General features: G+C 37.9%; 1 protein-coding gene across 1 annotated transcript in view; it reads right to left on the bottom strand.

Annotated features, from left to right (window-relative positions):
- The window catches only part of PI15 (peptidase inhibitor 15), a 36,025-nt gene extending 10,661 nt beyond the window's left edge, over nucleotides 1-25,364 (bottom strand). The window contains exons 1-2 of the mRNA XM_061123514.1: nucleotides 25,190-25,364; nucleotides 24,325-24,637 (exon numbers count right to left, since the gene is read on the bottom strand). Of these exons, the coding sequence (XP_060979497.1) occupies nucleotides 24,325-24,597 (273 nt within the window). The 5' untranslated portion in view covers nucleotides 24,598-24,637; nucleotides 25,190-25,364. The remainder of the gene's footprint in view (nucleotides 1-24,324; nucleotides 24,638-25,189) is intronic.
- Nucleotides 25,365-26,258: the final 894 nt, after the last annotated feature.

Below are 26,258 nucleotides of genomic sequence, written 5' to 3'. Positions count from 1 at the left end.
CATCTAGACCCAAAGTCCAGACATCAATTTTAGTAAAGGATAGGTTAACCAAAATAGTGTATCTAGATGTAACTTGGAGACACCTCCTACTGACAACTAAAGTTTGAGTCTCCCAGAGTCAAACGATTTCCCTGGAGTTTATTCAGAGCTATTAATATATCTCAAAATAAATATGATCAAATTTATTCAAATAATGAACCAAAACTGACAATGTATAATATAACTTTTATTGAGATATAATTGATATGTAACAATTATTAGTTTCAAGTGTACAACTTAATGATTTTTATATATGTATATATTGTGAAATTATCATCACAAGAAGTCTAATTAACATTCATCACCACACACAGTTCAAATTTTTATTCTTGTGAAGAGAGCTTTTAAATTCTATTTTTTAGCAACACTCAAATATATAATACAATACTATAACTATAGTCACCATACTGTATATTACATCCCCAGGAATTATTTTATAACTGAAAGTTTGTACCTTCCACCCACACCCAACCTCATCTCTGGCAACCATCTATCTGTTCTCTAGATCTATGAATTCAGTGTTGTTTTTGTTGTTGCTGTTTTAAGATTTCATATATATGTGATATCATGTGTTGTCTTTTTCTGATTTATTTCACTTAGGATAATGCCTTTAAGTTCCATCGATGCTGTCACAATGGCAAGATTTCCTTGTTTCTTATAGCTGAATAATATTCCATTTATCTACTTGTCTGTTGATGATAATTTAGGCTACTTCCATATCTTGGCTATTGTAAACAGTGCCACTGTGAACATTGAGGTGAATGTATCTTTTTGAGTTAGTATTTTAGTTTCCTTCAGATGAGTACCTAGAAGAAGAATTACTATATCATACAGTAGTTCTATTTTTATTTTTGGGGAGGCATTCTATACTGTTTTCTACAGTGTTGGCACCAATTTCCATTTCCATCTACAGTGCACAAGATTCCCTTTCTCCATATCCTCTCCAACATTTTTTATTTCTTGAGTCTTTGACAATAGCCATCCTAACAGATATAAGATGACATCTCATTGTAGTTTGGATTTGCATTTATGCCAACTTTTAAAGGTCAAACTACATCTAAGTATAATATGATATAATTTGATATGTTGTGTCATTTGAATATTTTATAGTAATAATAATATTAGAATTGCCATGAACTGGAAACATAGAAGTATTTAATATAACAATGTATTTAACTGAAAGGAAATTAATTTAGTGACTTTGAAATAAAACAGGAAAAAAAAATAACTGATGAACCCTTCAAGAGACACTTTCATCCTAGGAAACCATGGCACCCACCTTCAAAAAAGATTTGTTAGTTGTTCAAAAATTGTCTTAAATTAGAAAAATGAAGTTATGTTACATAAATCTATCTAAAATTATACTAAAATATATTCACTCACAAAGTTACATAAATCAGAACTATCGAGAAAGGATCTGGAGTAATTCTATGGTGACAGTGGCCAAATCTGCACTGTCTATGTAGAAAGAAAGATCATTCAGGAAGAACTTTCTTTTAATTATCTAGAATATAATCTGCCCATTTGAGGATTAAGTTAAATATGGCAGGATATCACATAATACCCTTTTAATACTTTGGCCACCTGATGGGAAGAGCCAACTTATTGGAAAAGATGCTGATGCTGGGAAAGATGGCGGGCAGGAGGAGAGGGGGGCAACAAAGGATGACATGATTGGATGGCATCATCGACTCAATGGACATGAGTTTGAGCAAACTCTGAGAGATAAAGAAGGACAGGGAATCTTGGTGTGCTGCCATTCATTGGGTGGCAAAGAGTCAGACATGACTTAGTGACTGAAAAACAACCTTTTAATAGATGAGTAAGCAATGTCACAGAGTACCTGATAAACTATGGATGGAGGTTCATGACATTGTACTGAAGGCAGTGATCAAGACCATCCCCAAGAAAAAGAAGTGGAAAAAGCCAAAATAGATGCCTGAGAAGGCCTTACAAATAAGTGTGAAAAGAAGAGAAGCAAAAAACAAAGGAGAAAAAGAAAGATATACCTATTTGAATGCAGAGTTCCAATGAACAGCAAGGAGAGATAAGAAAGCCTTCCTCAGTAATGAGTGCAAAGAAATAGAGGAAAACAACAGAATGGGAAAGACCAGAAATCACTTCAAGAAAATTAGAGATACTAAGGGAACATTTTATGCAAAGATGGGCTCAATAAAGGACAGAAATGGTATGGACCTAACAGAAGCAAAAGATACTAAGAAGTGGCAAGAATACACAGAAGAACTGTACAAAAATGATCTTCATGACCCAGATAATCACAATGGTGTGATCACTCACCCGGAGTCAGATATCCTGGAATGTGAAGTCAAGTGGGCCTTAGGAAGCATCACTAAGGACAAAGCTAGTGGAGGTGATGGAATTCCAATTGAGCTATTTCAAATCCTAAAAGATGATGCTGTGAAAGTGCTGCACTCAATATGTCAGCAAATTTGGAAAACTCACCAGTGGCCACAGAACTGGAAAAGGTCAGTTTTCATTCCAATCCCAAAGAAAGGTAGTGCCAAAGAATGCTCAAACTACCGCACAATTGCACTCATCTCACACACTAGTAAAGTAATGCTCAAAATTCTCCAAGCCAGGCTTCAGGAACCGTGAACTTCCTGATGCTCAAGCTGGATTTAGAAAAAGCAGAGAAACCAAAGATCAAATTGCCAACATCAGCTGGATCATCAAAAAAGCAAGAGTTCCAGAAAAACATCTATTTCTGCTTTATTGACTATGCCAGAGCCTTTGACTATGTGGATCACAGCAAACTGTGGAAAATTCTGAAAGAGATGGGAATACCGGACCACCTGACCTGCCTCTTGAGAAACCTATATGCAGATCAGGAAGCAACAGTTAGAAATGGACATGGAACAACAGACTGGTTCCAGTTGGGAAAGGAGTACGTCAAGGCTGTATATTGTCACCCTACTTATTTAACTTATATGCAGAGTACATCATGAGAAACGCTGGGCTCGAAGAAGCACAATCTGGAATCAAGATTGCTAAGAGAAATATCAATAACATCAGATATACAGATGACACCACCCTTATGGAGGAAAGTGAAGAAGAACTAAAGAGCCTCTTGATGAAAGTGAAAGAGGAGAGTGAAAAAGTTGGCTTACAGCTCAACATTCAGAAAACTAGAATAATGGCATCCGGTCCCATCACTTCATGGCAAATAGATGGGGAAACAGTGGAAGCAGTGTCAGCCTTTATTTTTTTGGGCTCCAAAATCACTGCATATGGTGACTGCAGCCATGAAATTAAAAGATGTTTACTCCTTGGAAGGAAAGTTATGACGAGCCTAGACAGTGTATTAAAAAGCAAAGCCATTACTTTGTCAACAAAGGTCTGTCTAGTCAAGGCTATGGTTTTTCCAGGAGTCATGTATGGATGTGAGAGTTGGACTATAAAGAAAGCTGAGGGCAGAAGAATTGTTGCTTTCAAACTGTAGTGCTGGACAAGACTCTTGAGAGTCCCTTGGACTGCAAGGAGTTCCAACCATTCCATCCTAAAGGAGATCAGTCCTGAGTGTTCATTGGAAGGACTGATGTTGAAGCTGAAACTCCAGTACTTTGGCCACCTGATACAAAGAACTGACTAATTTGAAAAGACCCTTTTGCTGGGAAAGATTGAAGGCAGGAAGAGATGGGGATGACAGAGGATGAGATGGTTGGATGGCATCACTGACTCAATGGACATGAGTTTGGGTAGACTCCGGGAGCTGGTGATGAACGGGGAGCCCTCGCATGCTGTAGTCCATCGGGTCACAAAGAGCCAGACATAACTGAGTGACTGAACTGAACTGAATCAATGTTAAAGGCTCCCTAGGTGGTTTGGTGCTAAAGAATATGTCTGCCAATGCTGGAGATGCAGGTTCAATCCCTGGGTCCGGAAGATGCCCTGGAAAAGTAAATGCCAACCCAATCCCGCATTCTTGCCTGGGAAATCCTAAGGACAGAGGAGTCTGACAGGCTATAGTCCATGGGGTTGCAAAAGAATTGAACACAATTTAGTGACTAAACACATACATACAATCAGTGTTAAATATGGTATATTAAATGGAACACATTCATTCTATAATATTTTAATAAAAAGTTAGTGTCTGTTTCTTTATGTACTTGGTTTTTCTTTGAATTGATATAACAGTCTTTTACAATTACAAAAAAACATTTTGTATTATGTTTTTCACAGTTATTTAGCTCTGTAAAATATTATAAGGACCCTGATGCTGGGAAAGATTGAAGGCAGGAGAAGGGGACGACAGAGGATGAGATGGTTGGATGGCATCACCGATGCAATGGACATGAGTTTGAGTAGGCTTCAGGAATTGGTGATGGACAGGGAAGCCTGGTGTGCTGCAGTCCATGGGGTCGCAAAGAGTCGGACGTGACTGAGCAACTGAACTGAATTGAACTGAACTGATAAATTATTACTTCAAACTTCTTTGTTTTATCTGCAAAAATCTGCACAAAAATATCAATAATATAAAATAAATTTATATTGGATATCATAGTATTCTAGGACTGAAATTAACTTTTAACAGTATTTTGTTTCTCTAATAAAGGATTTGAGTATTCCTCTGATATTTTTAATGAAATATGAATTTATAAAGTATGGATTACAGTTCATCAAAACAGCACACATGCAAAACAGCACAATTACCTCATAAATGAATTTTAAATGGAATAGCATCAACAAATTATGTCCCTTGAACTAATTATAATCACTTTGGGGGAAAAAGAAACACATCTAAGTATTATTTACATGTTGAAGTATAGTGCACTCAGAATAATAACTGCCAAAAACACAATTTTTCTGTTTTTATACAGTCATTTGAGAAATAATCTTTCTTACAGTCTTTCTTTTTAAAGACTTTTTTTTCATGTGGACAAATTTTTTAGTCTTTATTGAATTTATTGTAATATTGCTTCTGCTTTATGTTGGAATTTTTTTGGGCCTTGAGTTATGTGGAAGCTTAATTCCCTGAGCAGAGATTGAACCCATGCCCACTATAGTGTGGAAGGTGAAGTCTTAACCACTGGACTGCCAGGGAAGTCCCTTTCTTATAGTCTTGTTCTGCATAGCACAAATAATACTGAAAAAGAAAATAGCCTGCATTCTAACTTTTAAGTCTACTGTTAGGACCATCTGCAACGGAGGACATATCAGTTATTCTGTCTCCCAGTTAACTCATCTATAAATAAGGAGATTAAATGAAGCCATCTCTACAGTCTCTTTCCTCTTCAGCATCTTATGATTTAAATACCTGAGTAGCCCCAGCATCAGGACCAAGAAGATCTATTATATTGGGCTATGAATTGTTCAGTTCTAGCCTTTTCCACACCACAGAGAGAATAAAGCTAGATTCTTCACAAAATATTAAAATATTTAAGGTAGTTAACAAACAAATTTAATTTAGCATATAATAATTCTATGTGCTAACTCACATACTTAAAATGTATTGTGTATATCAAAGAGATAAACCAAAGAGTTCATGCTTCAAAAATATCATATATGAGCACCATTTTAAAATTATTATAAAGGATTTTAATAGGAAGACTGTGTATTTGGCATTATTGATGCCTACATTTTTACATGTTTCTATGTACAGATACCATAATTAAAATTTTTGAGATTATAGTTGTGAGGGAAGAGGGATAACCATGTTTTTTCATGTTTGCTTTTAGGGAACTGACGGGAGGGATTTCTATCTGACCCTAAAGGAAGTTGCTGGGAAGCCTCGCAGACTGGCCAGGTCCCACGCATAAAATGAGGTCACTTTGCCTTCCCATGGCAGATCAATCATCTTTCTGAGGCCCACTGGAGAGATGCCCACCTCTCAGACTCATCCTGTAGAGAAATGAAGATCCAGGTCTTCAACTTAGGAACTACATATCTACTGTATTTTGTTGTCTCTTTGTCCATTGGTTACAACTCCCAGGAGAATATGGGTAAGCAATGTATCCCTTCAATCTACATTGGCACTTAAATTTATTAATATGATGAGAGGTCTTTGAGTTTTGAAAACATATTACTCAGCCATTAAAAAGAATTCATTTGAACCAGTCCTAATGAGATGGATGAAGCTGGAGCCCCTTATACAGAGTGAAGTAAGCCAGAAAGATAAAGAACATTACAGCATACTGACACATGTATATGGAATTTAGAAAGGTGATAACGATAACCCTATATGCAGAACAGAAAAAGAGACACAGAAATACAGAACAGACTTTTGAACTTTGTGGGAGAATGTGAGGGTGGGATATTTCAAAAGAACAGCATGTATGCTATCTATGGTGAAACAGATCACCAGCCCAGGTGGGATGCACGAGACAAGTGCTCCGGCCAGGTGCACTGGGAAGACCCAGAGGAATCGGGTGGAGAGGGAGGTGGGAGCGGGGATCGGAATTGGGAATACATGTAAATCCATGGCTGATTCATATCAATGTATGACAAAACCCACTGGAAAAAAAAAAAAAAAGATAGCCTCTTTCCTATCCAGAAGCTCTAAACTGCGATTAATGTTGTCGGTTTAATCATGTGAAAGAATTCTAACAACTTATACAAGTTTCAGGAATGAAGTTGTAATCACCTAAGCATTTGAGTAATATGTACATTTCTGGATGCTAAATGGGTAATCAATCTGCTGAATTTCATTAAGCATCTGTGATATTTATTTGAAATAATTTTAGTATCATACCCTACAAATGTTGCAAAAGAAAAAAAAGTCACAAGTGTGCACTTTTTTAACATTCTGTGAAATAACTAGCAAATATGCAACATGTGATATTCAGGTGTTAAACTAAACACCTGATATTTATTTAGCTTTTATGGAGCCAGCCTCAAATTCTGTATTTCTAGGTCTTGTCCCTCTGAAAGTGAATGTGTCAGTCTCTTGGCATTGTCTGACTCTTTGTGACCCATGGACTGTAGACCACCAGGCTCCTCTGTCCATGGAATTCTCCAGGCAAGAATACTGAAGTGGGTTGCCATGCCCTCCTCTGGGGGATCTTCCTGACCCAGGGATTAAACTTGGGTCTCCCACATTGCAGGCATTTTCTTTCCCATCTGTGCCACCAGGGGAGCCCTTTGTCCCTCTTAATGGATAAAATAATGTCATAGATAACTGAGTTGCCAACAATTAAAATCTTATCTTGCCTTCTAAAAATGAGGCAAAAATTGAGAAAATTATACATGGAGACACAAAAACATTTACAGGAGCTAGTAGAAGTTAGATATTATGATTAAATAGTTCACAAAGTAAAGATGGTTTAAAACGGTGTCAGAGCATGCATAAGCCTATATATACAGGCACTACTGCCCTGCGTGGTTTTCTTCCACTCTTTGTGTTACAAGCCATTTAGTTGGTCAGCTTGTAAATTGATTGATATAACTTTGAACTAAAATGTTTACCATAAGCTACTGTGCTTATAAGTAAATTTAGCACCTTGTCTGTGGAAACCACATAGTCTGATTAAGCCATGAGAGACATCCAGAATTCAAATTGATGTTATTTAATTGCTAGAAGAGTGTGGCTCCAAGAGATAGGAGGGACATGAAAAAAATGCAGATCCTCATTAGTCCAGGGGTCTTCAGAGCTTGGGTCAAAGAAATACAAAATTGAGTCAAAGAATGTCTCAGCATGAGACACTGACTTTCATAAATAGAAGAATTAGAGAATGATGTGATCCAGCCCAAAGATGGGGTTGTTTTATAAGCCATTTCCTAAAGTTTTGGTACTCATGACGCAGTGGCCACCAGGACATCCAAAGCTCCCTCCTCAAACCCCAGTCACTATTGCTGGACGATAAGAAATGTAGACCAACTGAAAGACAACCCTAAAAACTACTTCAGAATGTACACCCAACACTGTTGGAGATGACATACTGGTTTTTTTTTTTCAAGTGGGTAACATATTTTAATTCCAAGCATAAGAACTAAATGTAGAAGCATTTGAAAGAATTAAATATAAGTTGCTAAAAAGAATAAATATTTCTGGGTAAGGAACCTATACATATTTGATATTATTTATAGTGGTTAAAAGAATGTGGCAACAGGTTATTAAAGCAACTAGTTAGCCTTGTAATTGCAATATAAAATGTGTTTATGAATAATTATTTATATTTGTGGTTTTAAGTTAAAAATTGTAAGAATATCTTGATATAATTTTTAAACAGTATTTCAAAAGACCCAGAGGAATCCGGTGGAGAGGGAGGTGGGAGGGGCGATCGGGATTGGGAATACGTGTAAATCTATGGCTGATTCATATCAATGTATGACAAAACCCACTGAAATGTTGTGAAGTAATTAGCCTCCAACTAATAAAAAAAAAAAAAAAATTTAGAACTTAAAAGTCACTGAATGTCCTAGCCTCTTAAGACTTTTAAATATATGGAAATGATTTTCAGTAAACCAAGTGAAATACTAAAGGTCAAATATGTTAAATCTATAAATGTAGCTTAAAATTTAAATTAATTAGATTTGTAAATAGTAACAGACACTAAACAAGTGTGATTGCCAAAACTTGCTAGATTTATGCATAGAACAAAAATATGTATAAGTGAAGCTAAAGTAGAAAACCACAAATATTACATTTTAAAATGACCTCTTAAAAAAATCTGTTCTGCACATGGAAACCATCTTCAAAGACATAAAATACTAAAAATAAAAATATCACACTGAATTTTTGAAGACATATTTCTAAATCGGTTATTGTCAAGGATACTGTGATAGCAACAACACTGGAAATAATATGGCATGTCCTACAGATACTTGTTTTCTTGGACTTTTAAGCAGTCATTTCTCATATATTTAGATAAAACATAAAGGCAGTTTAGATAGACAAGCTTTTGGTGTTTAAAAATAATTCAGCTGAGGTTCTTTGTTCTTTTCCTGGGTTAGATTGGGAAAGGAGAGGTGACTTACAGAAGTGAGGAAGAGCCATTGAAAAGATATTAAGTGATGAAAAAATTATTTCCCCTGAGGGTGGCCAAAAGTTTTTAAAAAACACTTCCTCGGCATGATTGTGGTTCTGTTTTGAATTGATGGGTTTATTCCCCTTAGGTGGAAATGCTTGTGAGGTGGCCAAAAGGAAACTGAGACCCATTGTTAAGAATGAGCCCTGGTAAACCCGGAGCGGGTGGAGGGGCAGAAGAAGAGAAAAGGCTTTCACATGGGGAATTTTTGGCACTAGTCAGATTAATTAAATGCTATTAAACTGATTGAACTTTAAAAGAGAAGTAGTTAAAGGAGCTTGATTAAAAAAAATTCCCTCAAGCCTCAAAAATGAACACAGATAGGGGATGGTATCATAACACAAAATATCAAAGTGGGGTCCTGAGTGTTTTTTAAGTGTTTAAACAAGGATAACAAGGACTTTCCTCAGGTAAAATGAGTGCTACCTTTCACATAGGTTGGGAAGGTAAATTTTTATAAAGAGATGATGTAAAAGTATACTTTTTTAGAAGAACTCAGAGGCGATCATTGGCAGCAGCATAAATTTCTTAAAAACTAACAAAAAAGGCCTTTTCTTGACCCCTCTTCATCTTCATATTCCAATGTATCATTCCTCTTCTTCCTCTTACAATGAAATTTCTTGAGTGTTGTCTTAACAGAGAATCCTCGATTTTTGCTCTTCCACACTCAAGCCCACACCTGCAGGCAGGTTTCCCTCTATGTCCACTCTACTCAAACTGATCTCATCAATATCATCAATGGTCATTTCCCAGTCACCATCTTACTTGGTTAATCAGCAGCTTTTAGACTCTCTAACCACCTGCTCCTTCTGGACTCACTTCCATTCCTTGGTTTCATGACCCCACACTTGCCTCGTTTTTCTTTGACTGCTGTGTCTCCATATCTTTGCTGCTTCTCCCTCATCTCCCTAACCTGTACATGCTGAAGGATTCCCAGGGCTCAAGCCATGTCTCTGTCTGTCTCTCTGTCTGTCTCTGTCTCTCTCCACAACTCTTCCCTGTTTCATCTATATTCACTGCTTAGCGAATCACATCCAGTCTCATGCATTTAAATACTATTTATAAGCTAGTAGTATTATTCCAAATTATATCGTTATACGTCTCCACTGAATTCCAAACTAATCTATCCATCTACCCACTTTAAATCTTTACTTAACAAGTCCAAAATTGAGTTTCAATATTCTCAGTCCTACCCCTACTCCCTACTCCCTAACCAGCCCAGGCAGTCCTCCTCCCATCAGTGAATGGTGTAACCCTATTTCTTCCAGTTCAGGGGTCACCAAATCTGAACCATTGCTTGCTTATATATTATCTATGCTGTTTTTGTGTTACAGTGGCAGCATAGACCGCAAGGCCTACAAAGCTAAACATATTTATCATCCAGTCCTTTACAGAAAAAGTTTACCAACTGCTCTTGTAGTTGCTCAGGCCAAAAAATCCATAGTTGTCTTTACTCTTTGTTTGCTTAATAATCTTTATATGCTCTGTCAGCACATCTTATTGATCTTACCATCAAGATCCTGTCTATCCAGATTATACCCACGGATCATCACCATTATTGGCACCACCTTGAGTGAAGCCACCATCATTTTGTTATCTGAACTATTGAAAAAGACTCCTAGCTCAGAAAATGTTTCATACACATAAAGCCTTAATATATAAATTAATGAAGGCATGGATAAAATAAAAATATTCAGAATTTGAAGTAAGACTACTTAAACAGGATTGGTGATTAGGAAATAAAGGAAAGAATTTTTCAGTGCTTTAATTTATGCATGGCTCAATCTATACTTCAGTCAAGTGCTTTTGAAAATGCCTAAGTATTATTTAAATGTAATCAACCTCAATGATTGGTTTCAGGGTTGTTCTAGTAATGAAAATGAGTAAAGAAATATTGGGTATAAGATGAAAAAGTACAACTGTTGCTTGACATCTGGACAATTATTTGAAAGAGAGAAAGACTTGGAAATGAGTGAATTTTCCTATACCCAAAGATGCTATTCTTTTTAACCGATTGCTGACACGTAGAGAGAGGGCACGTCTGTAAATGTTGCAGCTTTCCAGGATAATGTAGAAATCCTGATGTGTATGTGAAATGTACCCACCTCTGTGCTGCACTTAGTCACTAAGTTGTGTCCAACTCTGGGATCCCATGGACTGTTGCCCAACAGACTCCTCTGTCCATGGGGATTTTCCAGGCAAGAATAATGGAGTGGGTTGCCATGCCCTCCTCCAGGTGATCTTCCCACCCAGGGATTGAACCCAGGCCTCCCACGTTGCAGGTGGATTCTTGTTGCCAAATAGCTTTTTTAAATGCAAAATTCTCTGCAGTTCAACACTTGCAGAGCAAGTTAAACATGACTACTAATTGGAATGGTTGATGGGCCTATAGTTTGTGAACTCCAGTGGGAGTTATCATTGTTACCAACACACTTCTGTAGATAAGTGATCTTAGTACACATGAATGGTGGCAAGAAACAATGACCTTGGAGACACCTTGGCCCCAAACCTCCTTATACCAAACTTCCCAGATGGGGATGCTGTTTTTTATCAACAGTGGAAAATGTAAGAAATGCAAATTTCCAGATCAACCAATAGTATTGGTTGCTCAGTCATGTCCAACTTTTTGCAACTTCATGGACTGTAGTCCACTAGGCTCCTCTGTCCATGGGATTTCCCAGGCAAGAATACTGGAGTGGGTTGCCATTTCCTTCTCCAGGGAATCTTCCCGACCCAGGAAATGAAACCAGATCTTCCACATTGCAGACAGATGCTGTACCGTCTGAGGCAAAATTCATTAATCTAGGCAGCCGGTAATTGAGTATTTATTGGGAGGCACTGGGTATTGTGAATTCAACAGTCAGCAAGACTGATACAGACTCTGCCTTATAGTTTAGGAAAGAGATAGGCAAGTTAAAGAATTACTTGTTGTTTAGTTTCTAAGTTGTGTCCAACTCTTTGCAACCCCATGGACTGTAGCCTGCCAGGCTCCTCTGTCCATGGAATTCTCCAGGCAAGAATACTAGAGTGGGTTGCCATTTCGTATTCCAGGGGATCTTCCCGACCCAGAGATTGAATCTGCATCTCCTGCGTCTCGTGCATTGGCAGACAGATTCTTTACCACTAAGCCACCTGGGAAGCCCTACCAAACAAATAAGTGAAAAATCATAAATTACAATACATTATATAAATTAATTAGTATGTAATATAATACATTACCCATTATGCATATACAATGTATGTTATAAAGCCACTTCCAAAAAATGTGCTACTTAGAAGTCTGCTTCTTTAGAAGCATCCTTAGTCAATCATGTATATTCCCAATTAAGTGTCATTCCACACTGCAGACTTGTAGCTCACCCACAATGACCATAGGATGCCTTGTGAAAATGAGTACTGAGTGACTATTCAAGTGACATTTTGTGATAATATAGAAATTATCACTGGAATAATTCTTTCAGTTTAACATGTTCATTCTTCCAGTATATAGTCTCTTAATAAATAAATGGATATTTGAGCCACAAAATCTTTTTCTCAGCTCAGTTTTATGTCCTAAATCATGATCTCAGATACTTTCTCTCACCTGGGAAATCACTCCAGGGTCTCCAATGGAAACTTTTTGAGAAAGCAGATGCCCAGCCCAATCCTGGACCCAGTGAATCAACATTTCTGAGTTGGAGACCTTGAATGTGTGCTTACAAAGTTGTCTGTGTTCTTCCAATTAGAAATAATAGTTTAAAGCTTATTCAGTGGAGTGTCATTCTGATTGCAGAGGACTTTGGGCCTCCTCTTTTCTATCCCACTCCTACTCACCACACCCTGCTCCTGCACCCCCATACTCACACCACAGAAGAGGTTTGAGAAAAAGGGGGCATTTCTAGAAGTTGGTTTTCACTTAAAAGGACTTAGAACAGTGTCCTTTCTCTCTTTGAAACCCCATGAAACTATACAGTCCATGGAATTCTCCAGGCCACAGTACTAGAATGGATAGCCTTTCCCTTCTCTGGGGGATCTTCCCAACCCAGGGATCGAACCCAGGTCTCCCACGTTGCAGGTGGATTCTTTACCAACTGAGCCACAAGGGAAGCCCAAGAATGCTGGAGTGAGTAGCCTATCCCTTCTCTAGCGGATCTTCCTCGCCCTGGAATCGAACTGGGGTCTCTTGCATTGCAGGTGGATTCTTTACCAACTGGACTATGAGGGAGGCCCTCCTTCCTCTCAGCTCTTATACATTATTGATCCAAGATTTGATAAAAAATAAACATAGCCTTTCATCAGGAAAATGACTGGTTGTCACTGATACTGACTGCTAAGCTCTGTGAGGTGGTTTGCTCTGTACCTTCATGAAAGGCAGAATTACGAATGAGAGAGGTAATGAAACCATCCTGTTTGCTGAATAAGACAACATCATTCATTCTGAGCGTGACCGTTCCAGGAGGAGGGAACACATAGTCCATGGTGACACAGATATGAACAAAGAGAACAGATGAGGCTCATGGGGCTTATTCAGAAATCAAAGGGAACTCTAACTGCCTTTATTAAATGATATATCAGAAGTGACACACACATAACATTCTGAGAATTAGAGAAATCTTAGAGAAAGAACAGATAAAAATTTTTTAAAGTAAGGCAATCCTTTTCCGTGATAATAATGTTGACTCTGTATTTAAAATGCACATTTGATCTACAAGCAGCTTGGTTCATGAGAATATGAGATGACTCAGCAGGAGCATGTTCTACCTCATCTGCCAGCCTAACGTAAAAGGATGCAGCCACAGAAGTAGAATGAATGAAGACTAACTTGTCATCGCTCCTCTGTGCAGGTCGGGTCATGTCACTTATATGCATCTCACTGCCAGAAGGGCACACAACATTGTAAAGCAACTATACTCCAATAAAAACTAATTTAAAGATAAGTAAACAAAAAGAAAGTCGGCCGTCATGAAAAAGGCCATCTATTTATTTAGACATGTTTATTATGCAAATAGATACATCTCTTACAGAAAAAATAGAGAACACACATGTTGGAACCCAACCAAGGACAACAGCCTAGTAAAAGGCATTCCTTGCTCAGAGCCAAGCTGCTTGCAGACCCCAAGATGATCTAACTGGCAGCATTCCTGTGTGTATGTGTAACATAAGGGGTGGAGGGGAGCGGGGGAGACTTGATTTTCCATTTCCTTAATGGTACAACTTCTTACCTTTTCCAGGATTTTCAGAAGGCAAATATCTTTATGCCATCTTCCCTATGCTGGCCATACTCTGCGTAAAAGAGGTAGTATGTATAGGTATTAGCACAAAAAGGCTGGAGCGTTAGAAAGAGCTGGGTGATTGGGGGTCAAGGTCTAATGCATGAATGCTCATAGCCTTCAAAAACTTGAAACACTATCATAATACAGAGTTTTCCTATGTGGCTGCCAAGGTTAGGAAGAGTACAGGAAGCAAGATTTGAATCCACATGAAGAAATACTTTCTAATATTCAGTGATGTCCTCAGATAAAATGCATGTGGAGACATTCCCGAGCCAGTGGGCTCAAGAGCAGGAGATGAACACATGGAGGGGAGTGTGTACTGTAGAGTCTCTTAAAGCATGGGCTTTGCTGTCAGACAGAACTGCGCTCTCATTTTGATTTACTTGCTCTGTGACCTTGGGGAAGCTACTTATGCTCTCCAAACTTCAAATTTCCTGTCTCTAAATAAAGAAAATTGTTCCCATTTCACATGACTGCTGTGAAGGTTAGGCGAGATAGTGACTAAAAAGAATTTAGCACAGTTTTAGCAGGGCAGGTTGTACAGAACAGTAAATATTATTATCGGAAGACCAGACACTGGAAGAGCTGTGGTCTGTGAGCTAGAAAGCTGCCTAAAATGGGAGATAATGTGAGGTGCATTTTCAATCACAATATCTGGCAGCCTAAAGTTTAAGAGACATCAAACTTTAAGTTTAGCAAGCAATCAGATAAGGTGAAAACAGATAAACCCTGAAGCAACTAACTAATCAGAAACAGAATTGTGTATAGATAATAAGGACCTTGCTTCCAGGAAAATAACATCAAACAGTGGAAGATAAAAATTAGAGAATGTTTCAGAGTTTTAAAATGTAATAACTCCCTTCCTTAAATCCCTCTTCAACATATGATTTATCTTTAAATTTTAAGACCACTTACTGATGGATTCTAGCAATGGTCCTCCTTTTGCAGGAAGTTAATACCTACCAGATATCATTTAATACTATACTTATATGCCAGGAAGACATTTTCATGTGTGGTTAATTTTTTTTTCTACCAACTCAGTGTTATAATCATCTAAAACCTGACTTCTTCATTGTTCAACTATCTTATGATACTCACGTAAACCCTGTATCTTGTTGTTGTCCACTTAGTCAGAAGAATTCAAATGCCTTTCCGCCTACCTACTGCTTGCTGAAAACATGCTCTCCCTGGAATGCAGAGGCAGATTGAGTAGAACGCTCATATTTAATGAAATTATGAAATGTGAATTTGATGCATTTTGTAGGGTAAAAAAAAGATTGTGCCCTTAAGCAACATTTCTGGACTGTTTCAGTTGGGAGTATGTGATGTGAAATTTTAAGAGTCATGAAAAGTCTAGTCTAAACACACAACTTTGGGGGCATTCTTCCATATTTGTGTCAAAAAATATGCTTTTGGATGCTAAAATCTATCTGATTTTAGACACTGTGGATAACATGGACTGGAAACATTCAAATCATATCCCTCCAAACCTCAGTCCATGATGTATTTTATGCCAAACATTTCTCTTGACCACTTTAAACTGTTAGTCTTTATCTTCCCTGACTTCCTCCTAACCATTCTTTAGAAATTCTCATAGACAATTAAACATCTCGAGTCCATAACTATTTAATGGTCGTTGACGAACTATTAAATCGTTTTTAGATACATGAAATTCAGCACACCAGACCAGCCAGACTAGTCAACTTCTATTTTTCTGAAGTCCTTTGATTAATTTTCCCCCCAAACCTTATGCTGAGTAGGTCAGAAAGACTAGAGGCACCTGGCGCTATCTAGCCCTCTGAAACAGATTTGGATTCATGTTAATTTAAGTCTCAGCACTGATTCTAAAAAATAAAATAAATAAATAAATAAAGATACATGAAACTTTCTTGCAAAAATTCTTGAGTAGATTCCCAGACATAAAATCATCCATCCATGCTGTCTCCATGACACTACCCTACCCCCATTATGTAAAGTGGTCCATTCTGATTACCAAAGCATAATTCCCATCCCAAATTCTTTGTATTGAAAGAATGTTCCCTCCCACACACTAGCTACTATTTTCAACCTCTCTAGATGTGCACCCTGGATGACAAACCTTCAGCTACCTAATGACTACCAGAAACCTGCACTTTATTTTGTTTTCTCCAATTCAGGGAAATTTAATTGTCTTAGTCAAAAACAGAGGCATCCTCCGTGGCTGCCCCCCAATATAAATCCTCATGCCACTTCTTCATATAAATCCCTCACCTCTACTGATTCAAGGCCCAAATTCATTTTGTCCCTATGACCTTAAGCGTCACTAAGGCCAATTCTCTCTCACCCAGGTGATTATAATGGTCTCTTGACTATGCTGTTACTTCTGCCTCTCTCTGGTCCCTCTCTCAACCTAAAACAAGAATGACCCTTCTGAAAGGCAAATTAATTTCATAACTTAAAACCCTCAACCATTTGCCTTGATCTTAGAATAAAATTCAAATTTCTGATTACCTTCCCAGCCCCATCAAATATCACTTTTTCTTTTATCCTCTACATCCAAGCCACACTGAATTTTATCCTTCAATATATGTGTACCTTCTCAGAACACCCTTCCTCACCTACCACCCACTCCTTTTTTCCAACTCCTGCCTGCACAACTTTTATTTATTTTCATATTTAATATTTGAAATCATTTCCTCTTGGAAGTCTTCCCTGCCTCTCTAGCCCAGTCCAAGTTTGGGTTAGGTATGTGCCTTGTGATCCCAAAGTATCCTTTATTTACTCTACTTTAGCACTCAGTTCGCTGCTTTGCCCACTTGCTTGTCTGTTTTCACAGTACTTCCTATAAAAATGTGTCTTTTTGCTCCCCATTGAATCCCTCAGCATGTCAGGCACATAAATAAATACTGTGGGATGAGGGACTGAGTACTGAGCGCCTCCTGCCCTGCAGAGTGGAGTGCCGTACTTACACGCTGTTTACATGGGTTGCCCAGCAAGACTTAGATGTCATTTAGTTGTTCCACAGGTTCTGACTGAGTGTCCTCTGTGGGACAGAAATGATTCTAGGTTCTACAAACAGTCAAAAGGCAAAAGGAGAAGGGAGCGGCAGAGGATGAGGTGGTTAGATAGAATCACCGACTCAATGGACATGAACCTGAGCAAACCCCAGGAGGTAGTGAAGGGCAGAGGAGACTGGCATGGGGTTGCAAAGAGTCAGACACAACTTAGCAACTGAACAACAATAACAAATAGCAGAAATATAATAAAATTATTTCCTATACCATGGCATGTAGTCAAATATTATTTGCCACCAGAAAAAGCAATGTTGAGTACTAGGAAATATGGTCCACACATATGTAGCCTATCTGTGATTCAAAGCTCTTCTACCAAGCACAGTGAGGCTCTGAATCACATCATGATAACGTTTTCACATTTGGCACTTCTTGGCACTTCTTGGAGCCTGTATTCAAAACAATCACAAACAAAAATGTCCTTGCCTTCAGCTGGCTACACAAGTGGAGAGCTGAACATTCATATATAAGCAGTACTAACTTAGAAATGCTATGCAACATGCACCTGGGGAGAAAATTCCTATAAAATGTGCCTGGTCTCCATTTGAAGCCAAGACACTTAAAAGGTTCTACATGTAGGAGAACAGGAATGTGGAGTTTCAAATGTGCTGGAGAAATGCCTTCCTGTCAGCAGTCTTTCTCACTTTCCTGTTGGCCGGCAACATTCTCAGGAGGCTTTCTAGTGGTCAGAAAAGCATTCATTGAAAAAAAAAAAATTGGTTAGACACATCAAGTTACTCATGTTTATAAAAGGGAAATTGAGTTATCCTTCCCAAATAAGAGGAAATGTGCCATCTAGTACAGTATATGATTTCATTTAAAAAAAAAAAAGATAAGGATAGACATCGCAGATGTTTAGTCAACTGTTGAATAAAGGGAAAAAAGTCATTTATATTATCTACATTCTCTTCCACACAAAGCCCAAATAAACAAAACTTGAGTTTTTCCTTATTCTCAAGACATAAATTACTGTAGGCCAATACTTTATTGTGCTGTTTCTGAGGACAGATTAATCTCTTCTCCATTCACTTGTTTGAGTCATGCTTTCTGTAACTTTACCACCTGCTGTGACTTGGAAACTAGTATTTTTCTCTTCTCCAGAAAAATATAGGAAGACTTATTCCCTTAGCTCTGCAAGTAATATCTGCAGGCACCTAACAAACAAAATTGGCCATATTATCAATGGAGCGACCTTGGGTTCTTGAAATTACTTTATGCTTTTTTAGTTTTAAGGTTTTTAGCTCATATCCATCATTATCTTCACGCTGTCCCCTACCTGTCTTTCCACCATTCTCTACCATCTATTTAGACTGCTATCACATGAGTCTATGAACTACTCCCATTAGCTGTTCATACCTGTCAAAGCGTGTAGGTGTAGGTGTCTGGCTTCTCCTTTGCTGTTGTTTTAGTCACTAAGTGATGTAGGATTCTTTTGCAACCCCATGGACTGTAGTCTGCCAGGCTCTTCTGTCCATGGGATTTCCCAAGCAAGAAGAATACTGGAGTGGGCTACCATCTTCTTCTCCAGGGGGTTTTCCTGACCCAGGGATCGAACCTGTGTATTCTGCCTTAGCAGGTGAATTCTTTACCACTGAGCCACCAGGGAAGCCCAGCTGCTCCTTACCTTTGCTAGAAGAATGGCCCCACTGATTCAATGGTTGCTAATTCTTGGCTAATCTTCACAGCCAATCTAGACTCCCTCAATTGCCAGGTGCCACCCTTCTCTGCACCTTTGATCCAGCTATAAGGCCTCCATGGCCTCTCTTATTGCTCTTATATTAAGTGATCCTCAATCTGTTCTCAAAATCCTTGACAACATGGATAATGTGCTATGCTTTTTCTCTCCTGGTGATTTTGTTCATGCATTGATTTACTTACTATAACAGTCAATCCTGCCCCTTCCTGAGCATCTATTTCAAATACCCTTCCTCCAAAGAGTCTTTCATGATTTTTCCAACTATAGATTACTTCTTTCTGTGACTTCTCCATGGTATTTTGGTATTGGTCTGTACTGTTTTATTACATCAATCTTACACAGCAGTGTCTTACGCTGTGTTATATTGCATCTTACAGTGTGCTTAGGGTTTTCTTTTTTTTTCTCCCTGCTTGTTTTTCCTGTTTTGTTTACACTTTAAATACAAAGATTTCTGTTATCTTTGGCTCTTATCCTCTCACAAAAGTACTTCACATTCAACTGACTTAAATTCAAGAAATATCTTACAAATTTTACTCCATGTGTGAGTCTTGTAATGTTATTCCTTTAAGGATGATTCGTATTCTGAGAAACTAGTGTGGTTTGTGGTTTAGAGTCACAGTTTAAGTTGCCCTTATGAAGAATGAAAAACAGCTGGTGTCCAAGAAGCTCTGGAAATTTGTCAAGAAACCAATTGTAGAATAGAAGCCAAGAGTTTGACTTGCATATCTTAAACTCTATCTATTATTTTTTGACAGGATACAGTGTTTGGAAAACTAAATATTTCTAAGTATGTGTTTTTCACTAAAATCATGACCAATATACCCAAAGAAAATATTATACATTATAGTATGAATGTCACCAGTCTCATGTTCAAATTGTGTCCACTTAATTGAATCAAGCATATATGAACATAATCAAGTACTTGAAGAAGATAAAATCAGTTAATTTTAAGGGGATTTCTTTTTTCAAATTTTGAAAAACTTTTGTATTTTAGATGCACAAGATAAAATATTATTATAAATGATGAGTGAACTTTAATTATAAATAATAATATCAAAATTGATCCAAGTTATAAACATATAACAATTCATAGGGATTTCAAATAAATTCACCAAATAATGCTTGATTTTTGTCTGTACACAAGAAATTTCCCAAGAAAAGAGATATACAAAGGTGAATAAACAAACTTAGCCACTCTGAAAGCTTAAAATTAGGAAGTTTGCAGGAAATATACAAATAACTATAAATTGGATCTAATTTTGATGAGAGCAGTATGATAGACATAATAGGTTACAGTGACTCGAAGGAGAGATCAAATATGACTGTGAATATAGGAAGTGTCAATAAAGAACAAAACATTCTTAAAGAACACAGGAGATTTGGGTTTGATTCCTGGGTCAGGAAGATCCCCTGAAGAAGGAAATGGCAACCCACTCCATTATTCTTGCCTGGAAAATCCCATTGACAGAGGAGCCTGGTAAGCTACAGTGTATGGGGTCACAAAGAGAAGGACACGGCTGAGCACGCACACACAAGTTAAGGAGAAGACAGTAGAAGGTGAGGAAATAGCATGGGAAAAGTCTTAGAAAAGTTGTGAAAGAAGGTGATTTCAGGTCAGGCTGTTGCAATTAGAAAAGAGCCTTGAGCTGCAGAACATCCTCTGTGAGGGTCCCACACTGCTATCACCCACTGAGGGGGACAGTTTGAACACAGAGCTGGGAGCAACAGTGAGATAAGTATCCTCAGTTTCTGAGGCCTATATTTGAGGTTAGGAATGGAACTTACTTTCAAATTGTTCACAATCCAAAGCAATGTTAAATGAATTAAAAGTAGCTGTGTTCAACTGAGATTTGTATTTTTCACCTGACCTGGGGGTTAAAGTCGCTTACATTCCTGCTCTGACCTCAAAGTTGTACTTCCCTCAAAGTTTCTCTGAGTCTGCATGAGGGATCCCATGAATTATTTCAGCTGGGTCAATTTACTCCTAGAGACTTTTGTTGTTATTTAGTTGCTAAGTCATGTCTGATTCTTTTGCAACTCCATGGACTGTAGCCCACCAGGCTCCTCTGCTCATGGGATTTTCCAGGCAAGAATACTAAGTGGGCTGCCATTTCCTTCTCCAGGGGATCTTCCCAACCCAAGGATCAAGCCCATGTCTCCTGTGTTGGCAGTGGATTCTTTAACACTGAGCCACCTGGGAAGCCCCACAGAGATTTAGGAGTTCACTAAACTGACCATGTTTTCTAACTGAACTAATCTGCTCCCCTCCCCCCAACCTTAGGGGCTTTCCTCAGGTTCTTCTCTCTGTCTGGAAGAGTCTTCCCTCATCTATCCATGTGTCTCCCTCCCTCCCCTTACTCCAGGACATTCTAAGGGAGCCCTTCACTGATTACACTATGAAATATGCAAACTTCAACCTGCTTTATTTTTCTTCATAAACTTATCACTTTCTGACATACTATTTAATTTGTTGATCTTGTTTATTGTCTGAATCCTCACCCAGGGGACCAAGGATTATCTATTTTATTCACAAATTTATCCTGGATGTTTAGAATAGTGTCTCACATATAGTAAATGCTCAATAAACAGTAAGTGAATAAATATATGTGTGATGAACTATATGGAGTATTTACATGACAATTTGAGACAGTTACTTTACTTTATAGTATAGTACTATACTACTGTTTTTCATTCTTTACTAAGTGAAGAGGAAGTGGAAGTGTTAGTCTTTCAGTTGTGTCTGACTCTTTGTACCCCTTCGGTAGACTATAGCCCACCAGGTTCCTCTGTCCATGGAATTCTTCAGGCAAGAATACTGGAGTGGGTTGCCATTCCCTTCTCCAGAGGATCTTCCCAGTCCAGGGATCGAACCTGGGTCCCCTGCATTGCAGGCAGATTCTTTACCATCTGAGGCACCAGGGGCGCCCTTACTAAGTGGAGGAAGATTTATAAAGCATTTACCATACAACTAGCATTGTATCTGGTTCTTACAAAATAAATCATATATAGTGGCTCCCATAGTTCAAAAGCAAATAATAAGAAAGGGATGTCAAACAGAATATGAAAACTATATGATTTCAGCTGGCATCATTAAGGAGGAAACAGATATTCTAGCATCTCCAGCAGTTCCCCCAATGTAGTATTTGCTCAATCTAACAAATGGAGAGATGCCCCCCAATACAAGCATAGGCTTTGAAATTGCACAGACCTAAATTATAATTCCGGTGATACTATTCATTATCCAAACCACCTTTGCCTAGTCATTAACTTCTCTGGGCCTAAGTGATCTCATTTGTAAAATAAGGATCATAATCTTAACCTCATAGGGAGACTGTGAGCTATCAAATGAGATCATCTATGGAAACAATTAACCAAATCTTTGGCTTATAGAAGCAATTTAATAATTGCATGTGGAATCAATTTGTCATCAGTGGGGAAAAACATAACTGGAAAAATATGGCTTTTTAAAATGCATTTCCACTGTGTTGTGATATTATTCATGATCATCCCTCTTCCCTCCATATTATTGAAATAATAAATTACACTACATACTGATTGGCTATTGTATAAATTGTTGTTCCCATTTTACAGAGAAGGAAGTTCAGTCTTATGTATATTAAGCAACTTGCACAAGGCCACAAAACAGGCAGCACAGTTAGGATTTCAACCAAGATGAGTTTCTCTCCAAAGCCAGTTCACTTGTCTTGATCCTCACCTTAGTCTGCATAGTGATGTAATCACCATCAAGTAGTACTCCCTAAACCTGTAGTCTGAAGAGCGTACCTTTTTGAGCTTGCACAGAATCTTATGTATCATAAAATGTATGATTCTTGAAAACACGTTTATTCCTCTCCTTTCTATATCTGGACATCACTTCTAGAAACACCTGTTCAATGTGAGTAACTGCTCCTATTTTTAGATCTTGAACAGGTTTTCACTGGGCACTTTTCTCAGTAAGTTCTCAGGTACCCATAAAAACTAATGTTTCTTGAACATTGTTTTTCTGTAGGATCTAGTCTAATTGTTCTACCCCTCAGCTATTCATTCCCCATAATAACCCCTTGCAGCAGATAATACTTTTATCCTCACGTTAGAGATGATGAAAATAAAACAGAATTAGGTAATGAACTCATTCAACTTATAATTCCAGGACTGAGGTTTGAACCCAAGCATTTAGATTCCAGGCTCCACAGTCTTAATTGTGAGACTATATTGCCCCTCACACACAAGGAATGATATCTTCTTTTCCACTTTCATTAAGAAATCCTAGAAAAATGCCTTTGAGTCTGAAATCGTACTTCTGTGAACCATGACTCTCTTACATTTGGCAAGTCTTTATTTTTCTTGTGACAGTGATATCTACAATTAAAAAGCTTAATTAAATAAAAGAAAGAAATTTAAAAACTGACAGAAATCCCTAAATTTAGGTCAGCACTTATAAAAAGTTGGTAGTGATACCACCTCCCCCACCCCAGCTTAGAAATACCATATTGGTGGTCTTCATTGCCTTAAACAGGCTCCAAGCTGTGCTCTTGGGAGGTGCTGGAAGTTTAACCATAACCTTGTATAAATTCAAAACCAAATATTAAGAAACTTTAAAAAGACATCTACTCTTTTAATATCAACTTAAAAAAAAACTTTCTAAGTAAAACAATTTAAACACAGCCTGTTTTTTGTTTTGTTTTGTTTTTTTAAGAGAGAGCAAAGAATGTGTTCAAGGCAAGTTGGAACAGTGCACAAATGTGCTGGCTTCACTGTTATCTGAACGACAAAGCATTAAATCACAGGGAGGAAAAAGTCAGCATGTTCTCTGAGAATACAAATAGATTAGTGTCAGAAGCAGCTTTGTCCAAGAAAGGGAAGAGACACCTACCCAGAGAATAAATCATGTACACAAAACCTATAATTTAAAAAAAAAATTATTTTCAAGAAATATTTTAGTTGATAAATATGACTATTAGACAAACAAAGCACAGAAAAAGTTCCCTGTGACTTTTTTTTTTTTTTTAGGAGGAACTTTCAAATGTGATCAGTCATCATACCCCACTCTTTATCTCTTTCTCATATAAGACCTGTTTCATCAAGGGTTATGGAACTCACACAAAAATATTAGATACTTTCCCTCCCTTTTAATTCTATGATAGAACAGTCTTTAATTTACCAGGCACTTCAGAACCTTCCCTAAGATAGAAGGTGCAAAAAGCTTCATATCCTTTAACACACAAACTCTTTAAAGCCTCTCAATGTACACTTTAAAATAAAGTGTCCTCCCTCAGAATACAAAGAAAACACATTTCTCTTACCATATATTCCATGTTTGCTGCTGGTGGGAACACTTTGCCCCGAACTTGGTTATGATAATCAAGAATGGCGATCATGTCATTCTGCGAAATGTAGCGCTTCCGCCTGGTTTTGGGGATATCCGCAGAGTCTAGTTGTGCTTCCAGGGCTGCTTCAATATCAGTGAAATTATTGGTTGGCGGGGATGAGTCAGTGGAATTGAGTAAGACGACGGCACTGGCTTCACAGAGAAGGGAGAACAGGAGTGCACTGCTGACTGCAGAGATTGCTATCATTTTGAGAGGTGGAGAGGAAGAGGCCACCAGTTTACTTTGCCTTAAAGCAGAAAAGTAGAGTTAGGGTCTATGAAAGGGAAAAACAAAACAAAACAACAATAGGGCCAGAGGGTATGAATTTACAAAATCAGTGCTTGATTTGACTGTCTTCAAAAAATCCAAACAAATGTTGAAATCAAGCCTAGGAGACAAACTGTAGTGGTCTCTATACATTTTACTTGGTGTTATGAGGCAAACCCCTAAGAGGAACTTCCTATAGCTAGAGAAAAATAAACAGCATGACTACTCACCCTAAACTGAATGTGAGCCATTTACCCCAAATGCCTGAGTCACAGAATGCATTACTGCATATTTATTTTCAGAGGGAAAACTTAAGGAATTGAAACTCATCTTGAGAGTGAAAGGAAAACTGCATCACAGGTAATAACAGAGAATGTGCTGATAATGTCCCCCAAACATATATGGACACCAAGTAATAGAATAGATACAAAAAAAAGTTATAATAACCCAATCTCACTTCTAAAAAAGTAAAAATGTGAGCTACTTTAAAAGCAATGCATGCAAAATAAACTTGTTGAGCTAAATAGCTTACCTCTGCACAAAGCCAAAATGAATATAGTATTCTTCCAAAAATGTAAAGTTCTTTGCTAGGTTGTAGCATGAACTCTTGTGAGAGGAGTGTGTCTTATTACAAATCTCAGAGCAAAACTCTACAAGGTTTGAGTGCTGCTGGCTACAGGAGCAGCTAACAGCTTTTATATGTCACAGTCTGCAGCGGTCCAGAAAGGGCAGTCTTTCTTAGGGTCTCTCCTAGCCAAAATCAAAGGGGAGGGGTTTTGGATAGAAAAAACAGTGATTGGGTGGCAACCTTTTTATGTGGGTGGTGAGGAAATTGAGTCACACCCACAGCTTACCAAGTACAAACCATAAAAGACAAGCCTTTTTTTCTCTGGGCTTCCACCTTTTCTGAGTGGTTAATTTTCCTCATTTAATGCTTTCTAGTTCCTGGTTCCCATACAAAAAGGAGAAAAAAAAGGGGACTGTGAGTTCTTGAAAACACAGAAGGTTGAGTAACAAGCAGTACATTTCTTTTAGAAACAGTAAATGACATGGGAGCTGAAAAGAGCAAGCTGATATTAAATCAAAAGAACAGCTCACAGAGTTAATCTGGGTGGCCACAAATATGATTCAAAAGAGATGCCAGGCAAATCGGTAGTAGCCAAACTATAGCATATGATATTAGGATAATAGATGTTCAAGTGGTTGTACTTTTCTGTCTCCATGTGGCTTTATTCCTCTAATTTATATATTTAGTCTCTCTCTATCTCTTTCTCTTGTTTCACTCTCTCTCCCTTTTTTTCCTTTCTCTACAGAGTGAGGCAACAAATTACCTGCCTTTTATCTATCTTGTATATAATACAAAAAGAGACGCTCATGACAAATGACAGCAGCCAAGATAACATCTGTTTCAGGTTTAGAAGCATATAGTTGAAATTTTAAGCTAAGAGTAGCTTAGCTTCTCAGGAAACATATTGGAGGGCACAGCTTAGAGGCCATGAAGAATTTAAAAGCAGCAGTAGCTGCTGCCAACAGTCAGTAGTGCCTTCTTAGAAAGATGCCATTGGAGCAAAATCTGTCTGGCAAGACAAGAGCCAAAAATG

This window comes from Dama dama, chromosome 21 (assembly GCF_033118175.1).
Source record: "Dama dama isolate Ldn47 chromosome 21, ASM3311817v1, whole genome shotgun sequence".
Classification (NCBI taxonomy): domain Eukaryota; kingdom Metazoa; phylum Chordata; class Mammalia; order Artiodactyla; family Cervidae; genus Dama; species Dama dama.
This window is presented reverse-complemented; position numbering and strand designations above follow the sequence as displayed.